This window comes from Neoarius graeffei, chromosome 25 (genome assembly GCF_027579695.1).
Source record: "Neoarius graeffei isolate fNeoGra1 chromosome 25, fNeoGra1.pri, whole genome shotgun sequence".
In the NCBI taxonomy this organism is placed as follows: Eukaryota; Metazoa; Chordata; class Actinopteri; order Siluriformes; family Ariidae; genus Neoarius; species Neoarius graeffei.
In genome coordinates this window covers 19540293-19566638 of record NC_083593.1, presented here as the reverse complement: position 1 = coordinate 19566638, position 26346 = coordinate 19540293, and the positions used below count along the sequence as shown (strand labels likewise).

The window sequence follows — 26346 nt, the reverse complement described above, 5'->3', positions numbered from 1 at the left end:
TTGGGAAAGACAAACATCCTCTCTGAATATTTACTTTATAGAAGAAGCACTAAAAGGCACCTCCTAATAGTGTACACACAATGCAGTCTGTAAATCTTCTTTAAGGTTCAATTTCCTACAGAAGAAATAATTCAATCTTGCTACAAACTGCACTTTTTTAAACCAGTGGATACACTGCCTTAGCTGGGACACATGCCAATTGAGATCTCATCTCATCTCATCTCATTATCTCTAGCCACTTTATCCTTCTACAGGGTCGCAGGCAAGCTGGAGCCTATCCCAGCTGACTACGGGCGAAAGGCGGGGTACACCCTGGACAAGTCGCCAGGTCATCGCAGGGCTGACACATAGACACAGACAACCATTCACACTCACATTCACACCTACGGTCAATTTAGAGTCACCAGTTAACCTAACCTGCATGTCTTTGGACTGTGGGGGAAACCGGAGCACCCGGAGGAAACCCACGCGGACACGGGGAGAACATGCAAACTCCACACAGAAAGGCCCTCGCCGGCCCCGGGGCTCGAACCCAGGACCTTCTTGCTGTGAGGCGACAGCGCTAACCACTACACCACCATGCCGCCCCCCAATTGAGATCTGTTTCTTTTAATCAGTTTGCATTAAATGTCTCTAGTCTTTCACTCTCCATTTTAGTGATGTTTTTTTCTCTGAGGCAAATGAAATTGATTACCAGTAACTGTTACTCTGCAAGTAATGAAACAACTTTCAGCCTGCTTGAGTGTCTTGAGTGAAGAATTTCTAAAAATCTCTGTCAGTCAATCTTGTTATGGGACGGCATGGTGGTGTAGTGGTTAGCGCTGTCGCCTCACAGCAAGAAGGTCCTGGGTTTGAGCCCAGCGGCCGGCGAGGGCCTTTCTGTGCGGAGTTTGCATGTTCTCCCCGTGTCCGCGTGGGTTTCCTCCGGGTGCTCCGGTTTCCCCCACAGTCCAAAGACATGCAGGTTAGGTTAACTGGTGACTCTAAATTGACCGTAGGTGTAAATGTGAGTGTGAATGGTTGTGTCTATGTGTCAGCCCTGTGATGACCTGGCGACTTGTCCAGGGTGTACCCCACCTTTCGCCCGTAGTTAGCTGGGATAGGCTCCAGCTTGCCTGCGACCCTGTAGAACAGGATAAAGCGGCTAAAGATAATGAGATGAGATGAGATGAATCTTGTTATGTAGTGGTACAGTGGTTAGAACTGTCGCCTCACAGCAAGAAGGTTCTGGGTTCAACTGGGACCCTTGTATGTGGAGTTTGCATGTTCTCCTCGTGCTTGTGTGGGCTTTTTCTGGGTGCTAAGTGATATAGAGGATGGATGGATGAATGAATCTTGCTATACCATGACATCTTGCTTACCATGGTCCATGACCATTAAAATAAGGCCTTATAAATACAATATGGCTATATATGATTTATCATTGAATCTAAGCACATTGACACATGTTCCTTATTACCATTGTTTACCAAGGGGTTAGGGCCAGCATACCTCCAGAGACTGATCTTCCCCTACACGCCAGTCAGATCCCTATGCTTCACTACAACTGGTCACCTGGTCCCTCCTCGTCTCCACAAGACTGCTGTCTGTTTTGGTTCCCCGTTGGTGGAATGATTTTCCCACTGAGGTCAGAACTGCCGACTCCCTCATCACCTTCAAACGCAGACTGAAGACTCACCTCTTCAGGCTGCCTCTTCCCTGCCCAGTGTGTAACTGCGTATCAGTCTAGACCAACCCATGTTGTGTTTGGCCTTTTGAGTTCTCTATTTAGTTGTACTTTGTATGGTTGATTTGCTTCCTTGGCTGTTTTAGTGTTGGTACCTCAACAGTATATTACACGAAGTATTATTCTGTCACTTGTTCAGTTGGTACAAGAACGTTCTTGTCTAGAAGTTCAGCACTTTGTGTACCTGAATTTTGCACTCGTTGCACATCGCTCTGGATAAGAGCGTCTGCTAAATGCCATGTAATGTCATGTAATAATCCATTTTAAAGCTAATTTCCATCATAAGACCTCCTTTTGACTTATTACAGTAAATGTGTTATATTTGAAGGATGAAGTATCCCAAAAAATTCTATAATACTATAATACATATTTAAAATGGTACCATATTTTATACCACGGGTTCTCAATCTTTTCTACTTTAAGGCCCACCTGTTCATACTTGTAATGAGTCGGGGCCCATTAAAAAAGATCCCCAATTATTTTGGCTCATCTATTCTATTAGAAACTAATAATGTATTGCAAAGTGCATTAATGGAACGCAACATCACTCCCTGTTACAGATGGGAGCCCAGGAATTAAATAAATGCAATAAAAACCAATTGTTTTTAATTGTAGGTATTGTATTTAAAACTGTATGGATGTGCCAGAAGCCAAACCATGCATGCAGGGCATTCTCAGCCAAAAGGGATTAATGATCCAAAAGTGGAGTCTGGTCCATTAACGCAAGAACTTATTGCCATGTTTGTGTACAGCAAACAAGCAAGTTATTAAAACCAAGAAGTCCACTCAAAAGAAGTGGATATAGAAAGCACTCGAAGTGATAGATCCTTACATGCTAACAAAGAAGGATTTTTGCTATGATTTGGAAAATGATCCATCTGTTGAGTTCCTTGACATCTCAAACTACCTGGTGCTGCAGACATCGTTCTAGATGAAAAGCTGGAAGAGCACGGAGGCGTACAACTTTTTATATGGGGCTGGGTTAAAGATCTGGGGATCAGGACACTATAAGATAGACAGCGGTAGACGGATCTAAGTGCAGGAAGAGTGTTTATTAGCAGGCATGATATTTACAAAAACGAAAGCAAAACAGAAAGCAGAATCATAAAGCAGAGTATTTAAAAAGCGTTAGAAACATGGCTAGAAACAAAACGTGACGGTGATAATGATAATACTTCGTAAAGCCTCTGTGAAAACAGCGTCTGTATCTGTGCGTGCTGATTGCACTCAAATTAGTATCAGGTGTTTCCCATAACGATTAGATCCCAAGAGCGTGCACAATAATCTCCGTGAACGCGCGCGGCCGCTTGAGCTGCACAAGACTCGTGTGCAAAGGCGTGACAGTCAAGTGTCCACCTGCTGTGTGACCAACTTTTAGCTCACGTGTACATCACCATACATCACCACCAAAATGCCTCATTTTCATCGATAACCCATCGCAAAGCATTGCGAGCTGTAGTGTGACCATAGCTTAATGAGGCAGATGTGATGTCAGATACAACCCAGCAATTGTACCCTACTCCTAGAAAAATTTGCTTCAACTTGGGAAAAAAAAAAAAAATTGCAGCCCACTAGATGGTGCTTCACGGCCCACTAATGAGCCACGGCCCAGTGGTTGAGAAACACTGTTTTATATGATAAGATGCATTTGTTTTTCTTTACTCTCTTTAAATTAGTCACTTTACAAATCATAATGCAAATTGTCATTTGTTTTGTACTGCATCAGTCTAACTGTAGTAGTGCCATTTGTTAGTGTTTTTTTTTAATAGGCACATTCCTTCAGCATTTGCGATAGCTTGCTCTTGACACATGATGTCATATCATGTGCTGAAAATGATTAAGTTTGTTATAAATCACAGGATTCAATACAAGCAGAAATGACTAAAATGTAGCCAAAATGGCATGCGCATATCCTGTGTCTGGAAGTGACACTTCCCTTTGAACTGTGTCCTGGGAGAATGTCATGTCATACAACGTGTTTTTTAAGGATTCTTACCACCAGCCCCCTTTTATGCACACTGTTCACAGAGTGCATGCTTTGCATTAATCATAGTGCCCCACTGGGGGCTACACCTATTAGTTGATTGTATCATAATTTGTCTGTTCAGATCAATACCGAAGACCTCAGAGTGTTCAGTTAATACAGTTTATGAGTCTCTCCTGGTTGGTGCTGGTTTGCTCCGGAAATGCAATAAAGAAAATTAAATGTTTCATCACTGACATGACTCAGATCAATAATTAGTACTTACATATTGGAGCATAGGCTAATGTGGACAAAGTGAATGCTGGCTTTTTTGTTGTTGTTGTTGTTGTTTGTTTGTTTATTTGTTTCTTTTTAATTTCTCACATCACAATATTGATAATCTGAGACCCCGTCCACACGTAGCCGGGTATCTGCTAAATCGAAGATATTTTTCTACGTTTTGGCCTGTCATCCACATGAAAACACATCAAAAACGAATATTTAAAAAAACTCCGGGCAAAGTGAAGATTTTTGAAAACTCCGTGTATGCCTTTTCGTGTAGACAGAGATAACCGGAGTTTTGCGTTTTAGAACGTCACAATCTGCGCCAAAAAAATGACAACAAATCTGCCCTGACGTCAAACGTGCGACCTTTGTTTACTGCAGAAGCCAGATTAAGCATGGACTTAAGCTAGCCGCACACCACGGCGATCCACGCGGTACCGAACCGACCCATTTCAGAGCCGACTCCCGACAGGGCACGCACATATCCCCCGACTGTTGATGAGTGCAGTCGCGATTGAAGCGACACGTGACAACTTAATAGCTTTGTGATTGGCTATTGGATATAGTTACTGTTAAATCCAACACTTGAAGATGCTACAGGCTGAATTACAAATGACACAACATGGAATATGTAGCGCACTATCTAGGCTGCATGAGCTATTATTCCCAACCTTAAATAGTGCACTTATATAGGGGAGTTAAAGCGATTTGGAATTCAGCCACACAACTTGAGCAGAGTGGCTTTCAGCCCACTGTGTCTATGGATAAAGCTTCAGTCTATGGAATTACAGTATATACCTGCATTAGGTGCTACCAACACGTATTTCTCGCGCTGGAAATTGTGTTTAATGATGTCACGTGTTATATGCGAAAGATATGATTGGCTATTGCTAGCGACTCTCGCCGATCAGTCTGGCTCCCGATTAGTTTTTCGAATCGGCTGTGAGATGAGTCGGTACCATCGAAAACTAGTCTTTACGCCTGACTCGCGACTTCAGTTGGCTCGGTACGCTGAAAATCGGCGTAGTGTGCGGCTAGCTAAAGAGTAATGGATCGGAGTAGTGCCTTGAAAGCGTTAATTATTGTGCAGGTGCTATTTACATGTTTAATTTTAGAAGCCCAACTACTGCTCCAAGAGCACAGGCGATGTGATTAGGGGGTAGGATTTGGGGAAATAATGCCATCTACAGGTTTGGAATGCTTATGAATGTGATTGAAAACACAGATGTTCGGTTATGTGTGGAAGGGATTTTTTTCGAAGACGAGGTGGTGTGGATAAAACATTTTTATAAACGGAGGGGGGGAAAATGTTCGGTTTTAAAAATATCCGGCTACGTGTGTACATGGCATGAGACTTCAGCAGAGAGATATAAGATGAAGTCACTTTAATGTTCTTGACTTGGAGATGATTGTATGAAAATGAAAATTGCAGTTTCAACTCAGCTCACGAAGGACTAACCATGAAAAGGAAATGTTTTAAATCTTAAGTCGGGCTTTTTAATTGTTTATTGCTCACAGTGTCTTGCAAAAGTATTCATCCCCCTTGGTGTTTGTCCTGTTTTGTCGCATTACAAGCTGGAATTAAAATGGATTTTGGAGGGTTAGCACCATTTGATTTACACAACATGCCTACCACTTTATTTATTTTTTTTTACTTTTATTTATTTATTTGCTTATACAAAGAACATGAAATCATCATGGGTGTTACAATTAAAAACAAAATATTACTTTACATGTACATCATGGTATAATGTCATACTTTTCAAGGTGCATACACAATCCATTTTTCCCAGCATTCTGTACATTTCTCCAACTGAAGTCTTAAAACAAAGGTAAGTCTCTCCATACAGTAAATTTCTTTAATGATCCCGCACCACTGGTCCAATGTTGGAGGATCAAGTTGCAACCATTTTCTGGTTATAGCTTTCCTACTACTTGCCAAAAGTATCTTCAATAGGTATTTATCCTTCTATAGAACTGTTTCTGGTATTTTACCTAGATATAAGGTAAGAAAAGAGAAGTCTAAATTAATATTAATATTAAATTAATATTTTATTTATCTCGGTAGCCACCTCCCTCCAGTATGACTGGATTTTCGGACACATGCCTACCACTTTAAAGGTCCAAATTGTTGTTTTATTGTGACACAAACAATAATTAAGATGAAAAAACAGAAATCTGGAGTGTGCATAGGTATTCACCCCCTTTCGTATGAAACCCCTAAATAAGAGCTGGTCCAACCAATTCACTTCATAAGTCACATAATTAGTTGATTAAGATCCACCTGTGTACAATCAAAGTGTCACATGATGTCTGTATAAATCAACCTGTTCTGGAAGGACCCTGACTCTGCAACACGACTAAGCAAGCAACATGAAAACCAAGGAGCACTCCAAACAGGTCAGAGACAAAGTTGTGGAGAAATATAGATCACGGTTGGATTACAAACTTTGAATATCCCACGGAGCACCATTAAATCCATTATAACAAAATGGAAAGAATATGGCCCCACTACAAACCTGACAAGAGAAGGCCGCCCACCAAAACTCACAGACCAGGCAAGGACGGCATTAATCAGAGATGCAACAAAGACCCCAAAGATAACACTGAAGGAGCTGCAAAGATCCACAGTGGAGATGGGAGTATCTGTCCATAGGACCACTTTAAGCCGCACAGAGCGGGGCTTTATGGAAGAGTGGCCAGTAAAAGCCATTGCTTAAGAAAAGACGTTTGGAGTTTGCCCAACAGCATGTGGCAGACTCCCCAAACACATGGAAGAAGATTCTCTTGTCAAATGAGCCTAAGATTTATCTTTTTGGCCATCATGGAAAATGCCATGTGTGGCGCAAACCCAACACCCTGAGAACACCATTCCTACAGTGAAGCATGGTGGTGGCAGCATCATGCTGTGGGGATATTTTTCATCTGCAGGGACAGGAAAGCTGGTGAGGACTGAAGGAAAGATGGATGGCACTAAATACAGGGCAATTCTGGAGGAAAACCTGTTTGAGTCAGCCAGAGGTTTGAGACTGGGATGAAGGTTCACATTCCAGCAGGACAATGACCCTAAACATACTGCTAAAGCTACACTGGAGTGGTTTAAAGGGAAACATTTAAATGTCTTGGAATGGCCTAGTCAAGCCAGACCTCAATCCAATTGAGAATCTGTGGCATAACTTGAAGATTGCTGTACACCAACGCAACCCATCTAACTTGAAGGAGTTGGGGCAGTTTTGCCTTGAGGAATGGGCAAAAATCCCAGTGGCTAGATGTGCTAAGCTAATAGAAACATAACCCAAAAGACTTGTAGCTGTAATTGCAGCAAAAGGTAGCTCTACAAAGTATTTTGATTTTTTTTTTTTTTTGGGGGGGGGGGGTTGAATACCTATGCACACTCCAGATTTCTGTTTTTTTTTTTCATCTTAATTGTTGTTTGTGTCACAATTAAAAAAAAACAATCAGCACCTTTAAAGTGTTAGGCATGTTGTGTAAATCAAAAATCCATTTTAATCCCTGCTTGTAATGCGACAAAACAGGACAAACACGAAGGGAGATGAATACTTTTGCAAGACACTGTAAATGGTTTAGTATCCATTTTCTCAAATTGCACTTCCGTTTGTAGGTCTTGGACCTCATCTTTTCTTTGTTGTCTTTACATCTATATTTTGCGATATTCTGTATATCTATAAAATATGTCCTCAGTTCGCTGCACCATTCGCACAACTGTGAACTTAAGGGGTTTAAGTGCCTATAAATGCTGTTAGAATTTGTTAAAATAGATGAGACCATCTTGACTTAATGCACTCCTCGACCCTTACTTCTGAAATGTGCTGGCATTGTTTTAAATGATATCATTGGAATAAACAATCCTCTTAAGTCCTCTTAATTCTTTAGGTCATTATTTTCAACTTGGGGCCATTTACCCTGAGAGATTACTAACATTTGGACACTGTTTCCAAGCTTGAGATCTGTCCACAGAATCCATCCCTGGTCCTCTTGAAAACAGATGTCTGGGGTTCGAACCATGGTATGGTCTGCATCAGGTGTGCAGGTGTGGATCCCAACCGCTCTCAGTGCTGCCTACATGAGTAATGTGATTGGATGATTTAGTCAGGTTATGTTGTATTTCAAGTTTCGTGATGGCAGGGAAGAGATTGCCATGATCACCAGAAGAGTCAAAAAGCCTTACTGATGTATAAAACCCCATTTTCATAGGACTGGGGTACTGAAATTATCTGACCTTTGGGGTGCTTGTGCTGACAGCATCATGGAAAAAAAAAATACACATTCACATTTCAGAAGGAAATCTATGTAAAAGCAAACCTATGATTATGACCCCCCCCCCCCCCCCCCCCCCAAAAAAAAAAAACCCTCCAATATTAAGGTCATGTAATATTCACTTTGAACTGAAATAAGCTTTTGCCTGTTTAACCCTTATGAGCTATGTAGGGTGAGTCAGACTGCTGTTCTGTGGACATGTTTGCAAATCCATCTCAGAGAATCTGTTTGTACATTTCTACTGCGACTTAATGGACAAACATAATGTGTGTGTATGCATGTGTGCTGTGTGTCTGAAACCAATACCTCAATGTTTAACCAGAGAAAAGCCTCTTATTGAAAGTACAGACACATTTTATCTTCAGCCTCTTGACTTTAGATGCTATCAAGAGATGAACCCAAGGATTAATAATTTAGACCACATGTTACGCACTACAAGCAATGTAATAACAAACCATTTACAACACTTACAAATGACAGAAACCCGGGGAGGCTTCTGGCCATTTCACTGAGTTTGTGACTGTATAATTTTCACATGACTGGTTATAAGGTCTTGTCAGCTAAACGACTGTTATGGAATTTAGGAAGTCACACTGGTAGTTAAACACATTCAGTTCAAGAGACAAAAACCATAAAATCACTCACTTGCAAGTTAGATAGCACTGGATTTTAACACCCCCTCCCCCCCAACCCCTGATTTACTGTTTAGTCCAGGGCTTTTCAAAGTGTGGGGCACGCCCCCCCCCCCCCCCCCCCCCCCCCCCCGGGGGGCGCCAGAGTTCTTCGGGGGGGGGGCGCAACATGAGAGACAAAATGGATCGGTTTTTAGCTGTCTATGGTTTTTAGTGCCTAAAGCTACAGTGAGTGAGGAGACAAAGTCTGGGCCAAGCAAAAAAACAGAGCCTCCAGGATGTTGCGATTTGCAACTTCAGCGCAAATTCAACCAATCCCCGCGAATTCAGGGCGGTGTTGCAATTATATCCAATCACCGCAACTTTCCCGCAAATTTGACCAATCGTTGGCGTCGTCTTGAGGTGACGTCGACAAACTACCTTCCGGCTTACTTCCGTGTGTTCAAGAGAAGCAGCATGCGCGCAGTGTTGCCAGATTGGATGATTTCAAGTGCATTTTGGCGGGTTTTGAACATATTTTGGACTGGAAAACGTCAGCAGTATCTGGCAACACTGAAGTGTGTTATGTTTACAGTGAAGGACTGTGTGCACTTTATTTTTTTTTTTACTTAATACAAGAAGTTAATGGATGCCAACATTTTTGCCAAAATGGTATTTTATTTTCCATTGTTTAGGCAGCTTCAGCATCATACTGTGAGATTCTGTTCAAATTGTTTTTTTCTTCTATGAAGCCTGAGCCATTTATTTTATTAGTTTATAATTATTGTTTAATTTAGTCTTCAGGAGAGACTGCCTGCACACAGTACTAGTATTAATAGTTTTTTTTTTCTTACATGAAAGCTGAGGCATTTATATTATATTTTAAGGTAACTTCATGTTGTGCTGTGAGGTTCTCTGCACTTTAACTTTTGAACCAACAGGTGCATTTGGATAAGTAAAGTCTATTTTTCTGCATTTTTGTAGTCCTGGTAATCTTTTATATTGGTAAAGTTGTTTATAGGACCATTTCTCTTTGTTTTTTTAATCAATAGTTTTTCAGTAATAACTTAATATTTAACATATCACTCAATTTTAATCACAAAAAGAGAAAATCGCAACAATTTCTCGCAACTTTCACTTCCTCCCGCAATGTAATCGCAACAAAAACCTAAAAAACACTGCAACTTTCATCGCAATTTTTTGGAAAACCCCCCGCAACATCAGACATTTTAGCCCACAACAATCACAAAAAAGGCCCGCGGAATCCTGGGGGACTGGAAAAAGAAGGAAGTATGACCACGATTATTTAAAGTTTGGATTTTCATGGACTGGATCTGAAGATGCTCCACTGCCACAGTGTGTTGTCTGCCAAGAGATGCTAGCTAACGATGCTATGGGATGTTTAAAATGTGTAAAACAAGATGTTTTAAAAAGCACAGATGTTTAAAATGTGAAAAAGAAAAAAATAATGTGTACAACAACCATTTTTTTTAAAAATACGAATGGAACATTAAGTATAGCAACAACAAAAATTGTAAGGGGGGGCGCTGTTGTTTATTTGCTCTCCGAGGGGGGGCTGACTCTCCCACACTTTGAAAACCCCTGGTTTAGTCATTAATATTACATCATTTTCAGTAACAACTTCTGAATAATTACACTAAAGCTAATAAGAAATGTATTTCTGAGAGTGTAGAATGGAAGCCTGGTACTGTAAGTCAGCTCTTACCGGATCACATAGTGGTAATCAGTTCTATGTGAGTAATAAAATCAGGGTATGAGTCGTGACTCGTACCATAGTGTTTAATATGTATGGGCCCTGCTCAACATCTCATGAGAGACATATTGCTTAAGAAAGAGTTGAGTTATGGTATACAGTGGTATTTGTGTTTCCCTGGAAGTGATTGCAGAGAGTGTGACCTCAGGAATAAATGGGTCTCAGTGGTAGGAGTATGCCTTCATCCAGACAGAATTACTGCTCTACTTTCAAAGCAGTGTTTCAAACCACCTTATCTGTAACTCTGTAATATGAGACGAAGTAGACTTTCAGGTTATTTACAATGCTGTTTTTACCCTATACTTACACTTATTAAACTAGAAGGACACATCTCCATACCCGTGCATACCTCCGTCAAACTACATATTATCAAAATCAAATGACTTGAACCTAGGATACTACTAAAGCTGTCCACCAAATTTCATCCAAAGCCATTCAGTACTTTTTGAGTAACATTGGGAACAGACAAACAAATAAATCCTGGCTCTGCATACATATGCGGATTTACATCAAAACCTAATCAATTGTTCTTTGGCCCACGGTTCACCTTTCATCAAAATTTCATTAAAATCTGTTCACTATTTTGAGTTGCATTGGGACAAGACAGACAAAGAAACAAACAAAGGCGAAAACATAACCTCATCCAACACAATTGGCAGAGGTAATTACTTAGTCACTGGGTTCGGCCATTGTAGAGGATTATTTCATATTATGTTAAAGTTTGGGTTACAGCTGCTTAAAGGATTTCTTGCCATTACATTACATTAATGGTATTTAGCAGATGCTCATATCCAGAGTGACATACATCATACCCAGAGCAAACTGGGAAGCAGTTGAGGGTTAGGTGCCTTGCTCAAAGCTGGTCCAGAATATTGAACCGGCAATCTTTTGGTCCCAAAGCTGCTTCTCTAACCATTAGGCCATGGCGCCCTTCCGAATTCGGAGTCCTGCAACCTCAACACCCGCAAGGGGGTGATTCCTGGAATCACTGATGGAAGGGTGAACACAGGCTGAAAGCCAGGTGGTCCAAATGCTCTGGCGAGTCCTGTGGCCAACGCAGACACATACCCCCATCCTGCTGTAAACCATCATTGGAGGTGCAGCCCCCCCCGTCAGCCCTGGCCATCCTGCTCCCTTGCTTGCCACTTGGATCCCCAGCGTGGAGCAAAGCAGTGCAGATGAGGACTGCACACCCTCATCACCACTATCAACAACAAATCCTTTGTGCAGGCTATGTCCTCCCCTATCTTCATCTGTCTCTTTCTTCTTCCCTCCCCTGGGAAGGCAAAGAAGACAACGAAGAGCAGGACCTCATTATCGTCGAATATCGACAGACAGCCATAACAGGCCATGGCTTCCCCCATAACAGTCCAGTTTTTTGTTTCTACTTGTTACTTCTATTTGTACATGATAACAAGCCATAATTTGGGCAGTTAGCTATAGCCAGCAAAATGCAAAGGTGATGATACTTTTAGCAATTAAAATAATAAAATTAAACCATAATGGACATACACAAGCTCACTGCTAACACTTCTGTGGGGTCAGAGATGATTATAATATTTATAGCGAATGTTAACTATAGCCCTGCGATGACCTGGCGACTTGTCCAGGGTGTACCCCGCCTTTCACTCGTAGTCAGCTGGGATAGGCTCCAGCTTGCCTGCGACCCTGTAGAACAGGATAAAGCGGCTAGAGATAATGAGATGAGATGAGATGTTAACTATCAAATGCTTCCTCGGGTCAGGACCAAGCTGTCTACTAAAGGACTCTCTAGAGATTATTGACTGAGAGAAATTTATTTATTGTCTTGTTCTTTACATAGTAGTTTGTTTATTAAGTAAATTGCATTGGATTATCTGTTTTATGCTATTTAGGTGATAGACATTTATTTATTTATTTGTTTGTTTGTTTGTTTTTAAGTGTTGCATTTTAATTGTATACACTAAGGGGGAAAATTATTTGTAGCTAGGTCACAATGAACCAATTTTGGGATGACTTAGCAGCATCTGGTTAAATCAATCCACAGTGTGTTCTGTTATTGACCAAGCACTGATTTACAGAATTGACTCAAATGGGGTTACGTCTGTCTCAGCATTTTTAGAGTGTAATTTAATGCCCTAAAGAGAATATCTCTATTCTGCACCCGATGCGTCAGATGTTTTAACAGTGCTGGAAGTGAATAATACTCCACAGTGTTGATTTTATATTTGAGTGGCTGAGTGTGTGACACATTTTTCCTGGAGTCAGTCTCTTGTTTTCTCTCCAATCAAATGAGCATGTTTCATCGATGATTGAATGATGAGTGGGAAACTGAAAGAGCGTTAATGAGAGAAGCTCTGTCTCATCACTTGTTGCAATTGACTGAGACTGGAGCTAGGCTGTTGAGTCTTGACTGTTTCATTTCCATCAATTCATGGTAGTACTCATGATAACATGCATGCTGTCTGTGAATGAGTTTAAATTTGCAGAATTCTGCAGCACTTCTTACTTACTGAGACTTAAATGCTCCCACTTCTTGCGACGCATGAGGCAGTCACGTTTGTCCAGCACTTTCGATCCACAAACAGTGTTATTGCATTTTTCCATCCTCTACCAACTAGTTGTAAGTCCCTGTCAATTGTTTGGTGCCAGTTCGATTTGGACGTCCCCTCTGACGTTGTCCCTGGGGATTCCATCGTAGGACTTGGTTGGCAAGTCTTGTTGGCAGGAGTCTAACAACATGTCCCAGCCAGCTCAGTCATTGTTTACATATGATTGTGGACACTGGCTGTTGGTTGGTCCAAGATCTGATTTCCTCATTTGTGATGAAGTCGCTCCATCTGATGCCCAGGATTTTTCGGATACACTTCTTACTTACTTAGACTTAGATGCTCCCGCATCTTATGACGCATGAGGCAGTCACGCTTGTCCAGCACTTTCAATCCACAGACAGTGTTATTGCGTTTTTCCATCCTCTACCAACTAGTTGTAAGTCCCTGTCAATTGTTTGGTGCCAGTTTGATTTGGACGTCCCCTCTGACGTTGTCCCTGGGGATTCCATTGTAGGACTTGGTTGGCAAGTCTTGTTGGCAGGAGTCTAACAACATGTCCCAGCTAGCTCAGTCATTGTTTACAGATGATTGTGATCACTGGCTGTTGGTTGGTCCAAGATCTGACTTCTAAATTTGTGATGAAGTTGCTCCATCTGATGCCCAGGATTTTTCGGATACACTTGCTGTCAAAGGCATCCAGTTTCTTTTCTTGACTGATCTTCAGGTGCCAAGTCTCACAGCCATACAAGAGGGTAGATAACACATTGCTGTTGTAGAATTGCATCTTAGTTTTGAGTGAGAGTTTCTTACTTCTCCAGATCTTGCCAAGCTGGTTGAATGTGGCTGAGGCTTTTCTAACTCTATAGTCCAGTTCTTTATCCATGTTTCCCTTGCTGGTAATGGCGCTCCCAAGCTCCCAAGGTATGTGAAGTTGTCCACCACCTCCACTTCATTCTGGTCAATGTATACACTCATTGGTGGTGAGTGGTGGCACTCCAGGTCTTTTTTTTTTAACCAGCATCTGTTTATCATACCACATCCTTAAATTGCCTTTCATTTGATTAATCTTAGAGTTTTCATAAAAACTTTGTATATGTAGGATTTTTTTTCTTTTCTGCAACAGCAGGTGTGTTCGTGCTTATCTCAGGATTTTATGTTTCCCTCTATGAGCTCATACAGAGCATGGAGAATTGATGTCGTCATCCACTCCCCCCATCAGACTCAGGCCAGTCTCTTTGCAGCTGAGGATGTCTGCATGCATCCGCCAAAGTGTCCCAACTCAACACTGACACCCAATAATTAGGGCCCGAGCCCTATAGGGCGAAGGCCCTATTGTTCTTGTAAGAGTTCACTATTATTATTCTTCCGTCTTCTTCTTCTTCTTCTTCCGTCTTCTTCTTCTTCTTTATTTTTCTCCGCTGTTGGGCCATTTTCGGGGCGCTTGCCATGGCCGAAAACGCACGAAATTTGGCACCAGTTCCGAGAATTGCCACCGCTACTCAGAACCAGAAGCCCAAACTTGGCCGGGGCTCAGGGCCTCTATAGCGCCCCCTAAGTCGTTGTGATTTTGGCCTCCCGCATTAAGGTGCCTGGGTGCCTTGTAGTTTGTAGTACTGGCATGCCATTTGGTACGCATATGTATCTCACTAAGCCGGACAAAAATGTAATGCCAATGCATTAGCCACGCCCAACAGGAAGTGAGGTAATTTCACTTTTGTGCGAAATGCATGGCCACGAAGACGGCGCAACTCCTCCTAGACCGTTCATAGGAATGTCACCAAAATTGATACACTTCATCTACAGACATGGCTGACAAAAGTTACTAAATACGTTTCACGTAGGATAAACCGTTCAGAAGTTTTACGTCAATCAATTTTCGATGCAAAATTTTACATGCTTAAAAATTCATAACAAATCTTCTGATTGCTCAAAACTGCTCATACTTCACACGCAAATCACTCATTGGGCTTCTGACATGTTACCCAATTTCTGTGATATTTCGCCACTGGGGGCGCTATTTTTGGGCAAAAATTCCAATCTTTCCTCAAATTTGGTCAAACTTCACGGCCACCCTCTTACTACCTCCCATGTCATGTATACCACGTTTTGGAAATTTTCGTCCATGGGGGGCGCTGTTTTTGGCCGACGCAATTGCTCCAAAACGGGTTTTTGGTAAATAATTCCATAATGCTTTTCCTTCACACCACTACCTTGTGATAGTACGTTGCTGTTGTAGACACTTATTTTTCCAACTCATAATCGCTCATGTACAGCATAGCGCCACCTACTGACATGGGAAAAACCAAAAAATTTATTCTTCAAAAATCTATATCTCATCTTCTATTTACTCAATTGTCATCAAACTTCATACGCAAACTCTTCATAGCTCACCTGACGTCTACGCCAAATTTTGTGCACTTTCGCCCCTGGGGGTGCTGGTTATGGCAAAAATGATATTGCAGCTTCTGATTTGTCAAACTTGCCAAGCAAACTCTTTACAAGACCCTTATTGGGGCGCTTGCCATGGTCGACAACGCACGAAATTTGGCTCCTTTTTCTTAGACTGCCACCGCTACTGAGAACCAGAAGCCCAGATCCAGGCGGGCCTCAGGGCCTCTATAGCGCCCCCTAACTCGTTGTGATTTTGGCCTCCCGCATTAAGGTGCCTGGTTGCCATGTAGTTTGTAGTAGTGGCATGCCATTTGGTACGCATATATATCTCACTAAGCCGGACAAAAATGTAATGCCAATGCATTAGCCACGCCCAACAGGAAGTGAGGTAATTTCACTTTTGTGTGAAATGCATGGCCACGAAGACGGCGCAACTCCTCCTAGACCGTTCATAGGAATGTCACCAAAATTGATACACATCATCTACAGACATGGCTGACAAAAGTTACTAAATAGGTTTCACGTAGCATAAACCGTTCAGAAGTTATACGTCAATCAATTTTCAATGCAACATTTTACATGCTTAAAAATTCATAACAAATCTTCTACTTGCTCAAAACTGCTCATACTTCACACGCAGCTCACTCATTGGGCTTCTGACATGTTACCCACTTTCTGTGATATTTCGCCACTGGGGGCGCTATTTTTGGGCAAAAATTCCAGTCTTTCCTCAAATTTGGTCAAACTTCACGGCCACCCTCTTACTACCTCCCATGTCATGTATACCACATTTTGGGAATTTTCGTCCATGGGGGGCGCTGTTTTTGGCCGACGCAATTGCTCCAAAACGGGTTTTTGGTAAATAATTCCATAATGCTTTTCCTTCACACCACTACCTTGTGATAGTGCGTTGCTGTTGTAGACACTTATTTTTCCAACTCATAATCGCTCATGTACAGCATAGCGCCACCTACTGACATGGGAAAAACCAAAAATTTTATTCTTCAAAAATCTATATCTCATCTTCTATTTACTCAATTGTCATCAAACTTCATACGCAAACTCTTCATAGCTCACCTGACATGTACGCCTAATTTTGTGCACTTTCGCCCCTGGGGGTGCTGGTTATGGCAGAAATGATATTGCAGCTTCTGATTTGTCAAACTTGGCAAGCAAACTCTTTACAAGACCCTTATTAGGGCGCTATTATTATTAGGGCCCGAGCACCGTACAGTGCGAGACCCTATCGTTGCCATGTGTCCAATTCTGTTCTTTGTCGCCATTGCGGGAGTAATGTCTCTTGCCGAAGAAGCTGTGGAAGGTATTTCGCGGGGACGCATGCCCCCGCCCCCCTTGGCCGCTGGCGCGAGGGCCCGTCGAGGCCGCTTGCGGCTTTAATTCTTTTTATCATTTGCACCCCAAGTGGCTCTCAGTTATGACCTCAAATACACCACTGACTGAAACCCAAGCTTTCTCAGCGTTGGCCGTTATGCCCCATTACCTCCACACCTGACCAAATTATAACCCCTTCAATCCTCAATACACTCTTCGAGAAAAAGGTTCCATCTAGCACCTTAAACCTTTACAAGCTGTCCCACAAGACCACAAGGACAAAGGGATATACTGTAGGAATCTAGGTGGAAACTTTTTTTCAAGAAAAAAAAGATAGAGCCATCCAGTGAAGTCTTGAGTGAATTCCTGAATCGTTTTTAGACACAAACATTCTTGTGTTTACTTTCTCCTTGACTCATTCATTTTAAAATATTTTTCTCACTTTGTCCCCTTTTATTAATTTCCTCCTTCTTCCCAAGTGGTGCTGATTCTGTATCAGGTATGATCTCAGCCATCTTTAAGATAATATCCAGATATTCTGGTGTCTATAGAAACAATTCTGAGATCATCCTTTGACAAGCTGGATCTCACTGGACTTTTCTGTGTGGACAACTGACTCTAAGGTCAGTGCAGTGTCCCAAATTAATATCACAGATGCCTGAACATCCCAAATGACGTCAATATTCCAGGAATCCTGACAGCTAAAAGATAACAGATCAACCCAAAAGATGTTACATTCAAAGTAATCTTTTCAGGAAATATGGCGAAGTGGTAATGGTGAAGATATCTGCAGCTGGGATAACAATCCGTGATGGTAGTCTTGTTTGTGCTGAGAAAGAAGGTTTTCAATGGTCCATGGCTGTTGAAAGTTGGTTGCTTTTAATAAATTGTGCTCATAACCATTTACCACCTGGTGAGCATGGTGAAGCCATCAGTTCGTACCACAGTCTTTTCTTTCCATTCAGAATGTGTTGAAGGTTTCACAGTTTTACTTAAACATACAAATCATTTATCTACATCTATATCCAAATTAGCCATGCAAGTTTATAGCATTGGTTCTCAGTGTAACAGGTGTAAAATTGATACAGTGTCTTACAAAAGTATTCATCCTCCTTCATGTTTGTCCTCTTGTGTTGCATTACAAGATGGAATTAAAATCAATTTGGGGGGTAGCACCATTTGATTTACACAAAATGCCTACAACTTTAAAGGTGAAAAATGTTGTTTTATTGTGACACAAACAATAATTAAGATGGAAAAAATACAGAAATCTGAAGTGTGCATAGGTATTCACTCAAAATCAATACTTTGTAGCGCCACCTTTTGCTGCAATTACAGCTACGGTACAAGTCTCTTGGGGTATGTCTCTATTAGCTTAGCACATTTAGCCACTGGGATTTTTGCCCATTCCTCAAGGCAAAACTGCTCCAACTCCTTCAAGTTAGATGGGTTGCGTTGGTGTACAGCAATCTCCAAGTTATGCCACAGATTCTCAATTAGATTGAGGTCTGGGCTTTGATTAGGCCATTCCAAGACATTTAAATGTTTCCCTTTAAACCACTCCAGTGTAGCTTTAGCAGTATGTTTATGGTCATTGTCCTGCTGGAACCTGAACCTTCATCCCAGTCTCAAACCTCTGGCTTGACTCAAACAGGTTTTCCTCCAGAATTGCCCTGTATTTAGTGCCATCCATCTTTCCTTCAGTCCTGACCAGCGTTCCTGTCCCTGCAGATGAAAAACATCCCCACAGCATGATGCTGCCACCACCATGCTTCACTGTAGGAATGGTGTTCTCAGGGTATTGGGTTTGCGCCACATGTGGCATTTCCCATGATGGCCAAAAATATCAATTTTAGTCCCATCTGACCAGAGAATCTTCTTTCATGTGTTTGGGAAATCTGCCACATGCTGTTGGGCAAACTCCAAACATGTTTTCTTAAGCAGTGGCTTTTTTTTTTCTGGCCACTCTTCCATAAAACCCCACTCTGTGGAGTGTACAGCTTAAAGTGGTCCTTTGGACAGATACTCCCATCTCCTCTGTGGATCTTTGTAGCTCCTTCAGTGTTATCTTTGGTGTTTTAGTTTCATCTCTGATGAATGCCCTCCTTGCCCAGTCTGTGAGTTTTGGTGGGCGGCCTTCTCTTGTCAGGTTTGTAGTGGTGACATATTCTTTCCATTTTGCTAGAATGGATTTAATGGTGCTCCCTGGGATATTCAAAGTTTGGGATATTTTTTATAACCCAACCCTGATCTATACTTCTCCACAACTTTGTCTCTGACCTGTTTGGAGGCTCCTTGGTTTTCATGTTGCTTGCTTAGTAGTGTTGCAGAGTCAGGGTCCTTCCAGAACAGGTTGATTTATACAGACATCATGTGACAGATCATGTGACACTTTGATCGCACACAGGTGGATCTTAATCAACTAATTATGTGACTTATGAAGTGAATTGGTTGGACCAGCTCTTATTTAGGGGTTTCATACGAAAGGGGGTGAATACCTATGCACACTCCAGATTTCTGTTTTTCATCTTTAATTATTGTTTGCGTCACAATAAAAAAAATAAAAATTTGCACCTTTAAAGTGGAGTTGTGTAAATCAAATGGTGCTAACCCCCCCAAAATCCATTTTAATTCCAGCTTGCAAAGGAACAAAATAGGACAAACGCCCAGGGGGATGAATACTTTTGCAAGACACTGTACACTGGAAAAGAGAGCCGCTGTTTCTGCTCTATACACAGTGCACAGACCTATACTTCATGACCAACACTTGAACCACTTGCTGGTCAGCCAGTCTCTTGACTATTCGAGAAAGTTTAATCTAGATAAATACTGGTGTTGGTGAGGAAATCCATAGTGGTATCATAAGAACGATCTGCCTCACCTCTGCGCTGGCTCAGAAACAAATCACTGGGTCTTTTTTGGACAGATTCCTGTCTCAAGATCTTATAGAAAAGACTTTTACTGCTGGTGAAAATGACATGAAGCAAAGTTATAGAGTTGCTTTTTAAAGCCAAACATATAAAAAAAAATGGTTGAGAAACTGAGCTTATAGAATCAGAAATCTTTTCCTCCTAATGTTTTGAAGGGAATTTTTGTGGGGTTATAGGCTTTTGAGGCTACATGCATATATCAAAATGATGAATGAGAGCTTTCTTGGACCACTGGACCACCAGTGTAATTCTGTTTACTGAGCCCATCAGGAACAGAGGCCAGAAAGAGAAGCTAAGAGGTCATGACTTTTCCATTTGAGAAGCTTCTGGATAGCACCTGATATCTGGTGCCTTGCCATGGTTTGGTGATGTGTAGCCATCAGGTGATGCTTGAAATAAATTCGATCAACAGCTGAATTTTTAACTTGTTGGTTTGAGACCAGCTAAGCCCAGTCAACAGAAATTTGTCATCTTGCAGTTTGGCTGACCTTAACTCGCCAAACTTGAACTGGAATAAGCTGACACTGAGAAATATCGGAAAAGAAACAAATCTCTTTTGCAGAGTTCGGTGTTATAAGGAAATATCTGGAAGGCAGATGCATTTGACCTGACCTGAGCTGTAAACTCAGGCTTCCTTTCTCCCAGCTGGTGGACAGATAAAAGTCATTCCATGGCAAAACAATATTCCCTGTTTTAAAAATCTTACTGTGCCTCCTGTAAGGCAAAAAAAAAAATCAAGACACCTGTCCTGTCGTTTTTTTACAGATCACTTAATGGACCTTACTGGTCCTCATCAAGCTGTCATCTGTGTATTTATCGGTTGCATTTCATCTTTTAAGTTGTTTGTAAAGTGAATGCATGATTGTGATGCTGTCTGAGTGCTCAAACTGAACGAAGGCAAGGCAACAAGTAAAGAAAATGGTATTCTGATTTGTGTAACATCAGTACATATGGATTATGTATCCCTACACTCACCGGCCACTTTAATAGGAACTTGTTCTTGATTCTAAGATTCCTGTTCTTGGCTGACAAGATTGGAACCCAATCTGGTCTTCTACTGTTGCATGCTGAGATGCTTCTCTGCTCACCATGGTTGTAAAGAGTTGCTATGAGTTGCTATATCCTTCCTGGCAGCTTGAACCAATCTGACCTCTCTTATCAACAAGGCGTTTCCACCCACAGAACTGTCACTCACTCAGTGTTTTTTGTTTCTCGCACCATTCTGTGTAAACTCTAGAGACTGTTGTGTGTGAAAACCCCAGGAGATCAGCCGTTTCTGAAACACTCAAACCAGTCCATCTGGCTCAAACCAACACCCATGCCACAGTGAAAGTCACACTTTGAGATCACAATTTTCCCATTCTGATATTTGAACTGAGCATTAACCGAAGCTCTTGATTTGTATCTGCATGATTTGAGGCATTTTACTGCTGCCAAGCAATTGGCTGATTAGAGAACTGAATAAAACAGCAGGTGGATGGGTGTTCCGAATAAAGTGGCCAGTAGGGTATTAGGCAGAAAAATAAATTTACCAGTCAAAAATAATATTTTATATAATCCTGATAAGCGCCGCAGGTGCGAAGACGAGCGCTGCAGGCCCGAAGTCCCTCTAGGGGGGTCTGGGGGCATGCCCCCCCAGAAAATTTTTGAAATTTAGACTTCATTTCCTGCATTCTAGGACATTTTCAGGGTGAAATGGCGTGTAATTTTTGATCAGAAATATTGCATATTTTTACTTTGTATTTTTTTCAGTTTCACTCCTGAATGTATCAGATGTATGTATGGTGTTTGATTTGGTAACAAAAGTGAAAAGAAAATAAACAACAATGAATTGTATATAATCTTTTGATCTAGTTACAGTATTTAATAAAAAAAAAAAAAACCCAACAGTATTCTATTTTACCATACCCCAATGAACCCCCCTTGTTAATCAATGTATCACACATACCTTTTCTGTCTTTTTGTGGAAAAACGAATCAGTTTTTGTCACATTCAATTTGGGGCGTTTGTTGGGATTCATCTTGATCCAGAAGAGTGAGTCAGCAAAAAAAATGCGGTTCTCCCGCCAAGAAAGAGGAAACTACAACGCAGGGTGTTTGGCAATTTTCGACCAATCAGAATTCGCGATTTATTCAGTCCGCATGTTACAAGATTCAGTGCGGGCCAAAATGGCGGAAACGATGAAATATTCTGATTTTTCATTTCAAGTTTTCAGTATTTTTCGTATTAAACTGTGTTTCTTACGATTTGTAAATGATGGCGGAACCACACACGGACTGGCCATCGGGAGTAGCGGGAGTTTTCCCAGTGGGCCGGTGGTTCAGTGTGGGCCAGCGGAGAAAAAAAAAAAAAAAACAGTTGCGCGCTGGCCTTTAATATGATAAGCAATGTTAACAGTTTCTTTAACAAACTGTTAACATTGCTTATCATATTAAAGGCCAGCGCGCAACTGTAATAAGCAATGTTAACAGTTTGTTAAAGAAACTGTTAACATTGCTTATCATATTAAAGGCCAGCGCGCAACTGTTTTTTTTTTTTTTTTTTTTTTTTTCTCCGCCGGCCCACGCTGAACCACCAGCCCACCGGGAAAACTCCCGCTACTCCCGATGGCCAGTCCGTGTGTGGGCGGAACATAACTGGATTTATCGGATGACATGTGGGAGTATTCATGTGCGAAAATTTTCGGCATTATCGTCCGTTTCAGTATCCGTCTGTGTGTATACTTGCCCGTTGAAATCGGCAATCACCCGTCAAATTTACGGGTGGACGGGTCTCTGCCTAATACCTTAGTGGCCAGTGAGCGTATGTACAAGATTAATCACACATTTACACTCCACAGTGCATAAAGAAATAACAATTAAGCCAGAAAAGATGCTTAGCTCACCATTTTCGGAGTCAGTTTCATTAAATTCAAAAGCAAGGCTCATCTCATCTCATCATCTCTAGCCGCTTTATCCTGTTCTACAGGGTCGCAGGCAAGCTGGAGCCTATCCCAGCTGACTACGGGCGAAAGGCGGGGTACACCCTGGACAAGTCGCCAGGTCATCACAGGGCTGACACATAGACACAGACAACCATTCACACTCACACCTACGGTCAATTTAGAGTCACCAGTTAACCTAACCTGCATGTCTTTGGACTGTGGGGGAAACCGGAGCACCCGGAGGAAACCCACGCGGACACAGGGAGAACATGCAAACTCCGCACAGAAAGGCCCTCGCCGGCCACGGGGCTCGAACCCGGACCTTCTTGCTGTGAGGCGACAGCGCTAACCACTACACCACCGTGCCACCAAAAGCAAGGCTTATCCATTTAATTGTAATTAAATGGACAAACCATAGTACTAAGAAAATATCTATCTGTCTTTATTTTCTATAGGTGACAGCAATCGATGCTGATGGCGGTTCATTTGGCACAATAACCTATTCTATAGGATCAGGACCTTCCAGTTCTTCTCCAGCAGTGTTCAGCATTAATAAAGAGACAGGGCATATCTGCACTAGCACAGTCCTGGACCGAGACGAGGGATTTGAGAGCTACGAGTTCACAGTCACTGCTACTGATGGGGTGAGTGAGTTTGAATGCAGATTCATCATACTGATTTGTTGTACAGGTCTAAAATGCAATTCCATTATCTTTTTTGGATGATTGCAGATATTGGAAATTGGTCCGTGCTAATGTTAATGGTCCAATGACATTTTTCACTGGCTTGTGCAATTAATAACAGGGTATTTTTTGTTCTTTTTTGGGTACCATATAGGTTCAGTGATTTGATACAAATGTGTATTTGTTCTGTCAGATCATATTCATTCTCCCAGACTAGCTATCAGATTCAGTGCTCAGTCCAGTCCCCTTTTTGCTGCCAGGAACAACAGCCACGAGCTCTTCAAATAAAACGCCAGTAAAATGCAACTTCCCTTGGGTGCATTCATGTACAGTAACACACTCTCAACCACTCTCACTGTTCTTTCTTTCTTTCTTTCTTTCTTTCTTTCTCATTTCAGCACACACACACACACACACACATTTCTACGAAGGCAATAAGTAATGGTTCCCATTTCCATCATTTAAGCAGTCATAAAACAGAGCTGGTGAAGGAAATGTAATTACAAGCTCAGTAACTCTCCTCAGATATTTCATCAGTGCAGGATAACATTTTTTTCTCCCACTTTTCTCTCCCTCAGGGTGGCCTGAGCTCATCTGCCACCGTGAACGTGGCATTGCTGGACATTAACGATAACAGGCCCATGTTTTACCCCATAAACTACGCAGTCAGTTTGAGCTCTCAGAGCGCTCCAGGAACCTCCGTTATCAGAGTATCAGCCCACGACCCTGACGCAGGAGATAATGGCAAAGTGACGTACCGCACAGTGCCTGGCGGAGGCTCAAACTTCTTTACGCTTAACAAGGACACAGGTGTGTGTGTAGGATTGTTAGACATTATAAATAACTTGTTAAGTGTTTAAATGCATTAGCAGTGTATAATTCAGAATCGTGTTGAATTGGTTTCATTTTTTAACTGATTTGTTGATCATTTTTGATAAAACTAATGGATGGTCTTGGATTCCACTCACTCATGCCATGTTCCATATTCACTTACTGTATACACCACTCTGTTTGCACTTACTGTATGTGCAATTACATTGTACTATCTTGGATTACATTCGACCATGTCACTGGACCCATGTTTGCTCATATATCATGCCATTTGCACTGTTTGCACTTTACTGGCATTCGACCTCATGCGTTTCTTTCTTGCACTACATCCCTTGATGCTACTTTGCTGTTTGCAATCGGTAAACTTGAATCTAATCTAATCTAATCTAATCTAATCTAATCTAATCTAATCTAATGAGTTGTATGTAAATTTAGCCCATTTATAATTAGTTTACTTAAGCATTATGAATAATTGCTTACTGATTGTCTAAGTTATAAATGATGAAGCAGTTATTTATTATACTTACAGCTTACTCATGATGTGTAAATGAATATTACATTATTCAGTAGCTATTGAGTATTTATTATATCCATATTCACTGGATATGAGCAATTGTGCGCTCTGATTGGCTACTCTACTACTAGGGTATCAGCTCATATACCGTGAGTAGAGAAAAAAATGGCGGAGCGTGTTGCTGAACCAGCCGAGGATGAAATAAAAACTCTTGAAAACAAAACCCCAAAAAATACAAAAAAGCAACAAAATATGGAATGAAAGTATAGGCTCCAGCTTGCCTGCGACCATGTAGAACAGGATAAAGCGGCTAGAGATAATGAGATGAGATGAGATGAGTATTTGATGGTAAGAACGTATCATTTTTATTTATCAAAAATTATTATTATAGCATTTTTCACAAATTGCTACTGTCATTTTGCCGGTTTGTTTACATTCTTCATCTTTAAGCATTAAAATTTGTTGAATTTTTTTAGACTGGTTGAAAAGCTCAAAGAAGTTTGAAAATTACAGAACTGAAATGTCTAAGGAAGAATTAAATAAATGTCTAAAGCTATATATATATATATATATATATATATATATATAAAGCTAAATAAAAACGCTCTGTTTCTCAAAATCCAGTGAATATGGATATAATAAAACAGTTATTCCACTCAATCTCGTCATACATGGATTATAGCCAAGTCAGTGCTATGTGTCTCGTCCGCTATCAGCTCATGTACAACTCGATTTCGTGGAATAATTGTTAATTATACAGCAACAAGTAGCTGTTTCATAATTCAAGTATATCTATTAATGAGGGCGGCACGATGGTGTAGTGATTAGCGCTGTCGCCTCACAGCAAGAAGGTCCTGGGTTCGAGCCCCGGGGCTGGCGAGGGCCTTTTTGTGTGGAGTTTGCATGTTCTCCCCGTGTCCGCGTGGGTTTCCTCCGGGTGCTCCGGTTTCCCCCACAGTCCAAAGACATGCAGGTTAGGTTAACTGGTGACTCTAAATTGACCGTAGGTGTGAATGTGAGTGTGAATGGTTGTCTGTGTCTATGTGTCAGCCCTGTGATGACCTGGCGACTTGTCCAGGGTGTACCCCGCCTTTCGCCCGTAGTCAGCTGGGATAGGCTCCAGCTTGCCTGCGACCCTGTAGAAGGATAAAGCGGCTTGAGATAATGAGATGAGATGAGATCTATTAATGACTCCAGTCATCACCATCATCAGTAATCATAATAATAATAATAATAGTGTATGTATCTGTTTATTCAGGCGATGTAATCAGTGAATAACATGAATAACTTCTGTGTGATTGTGCTTTTTCTGTGTGGCATTTGTTCCTCTGTAGGGGTGATCTCTCTTTCCCGCTCCTTGCATGGCAAAGCCAACTCTGTCATTACGATGTTGATCACGGCATTGGACGGAGGTGGGCTCACAGTGCCTGTTAATGCCAGAGTGAACATCAGTGTTGTGGCTGGCTCTGTAGCGCCCCCTATCTTTGAGCAGCCACAGTACTTCTTTACCGTGCCTGAAGATGTGCTGAGGGGCACAGAAGTAGGTGTTGTGCTTGCCAACAGCAAGAACGGTG

The 26346-nt window shown here is 41.6% G+C and overlaps 1 protein-coding gene across 1 annotated transcript in view; it reads left to right on the top strand.

Moving 5' to 3' along the window:
- LOC132873642 (protocadherin-16-like) overlaps window positions 1-26346 on the top strand; it is a 232031-nt gene that overhangs the window by 155385 nt on the left and 50300 nt on the right. Inside the window, exons 3-5 of the mRNA XM_060909392.1 lie at window positions 23200-23388; window positions 24006-24237; window positions 26107-26343. Coding sequence (XP_060765375.1) covers window positions 23200-23388; window positions 24006-24237; window positions 26107-26343 — 658 coding nt within the window. The remainder of the gene's footprint in view (window positions 1-23199; window positions 23389-24005; window positions 24238-26106; window positions 26344-26346) is intronic.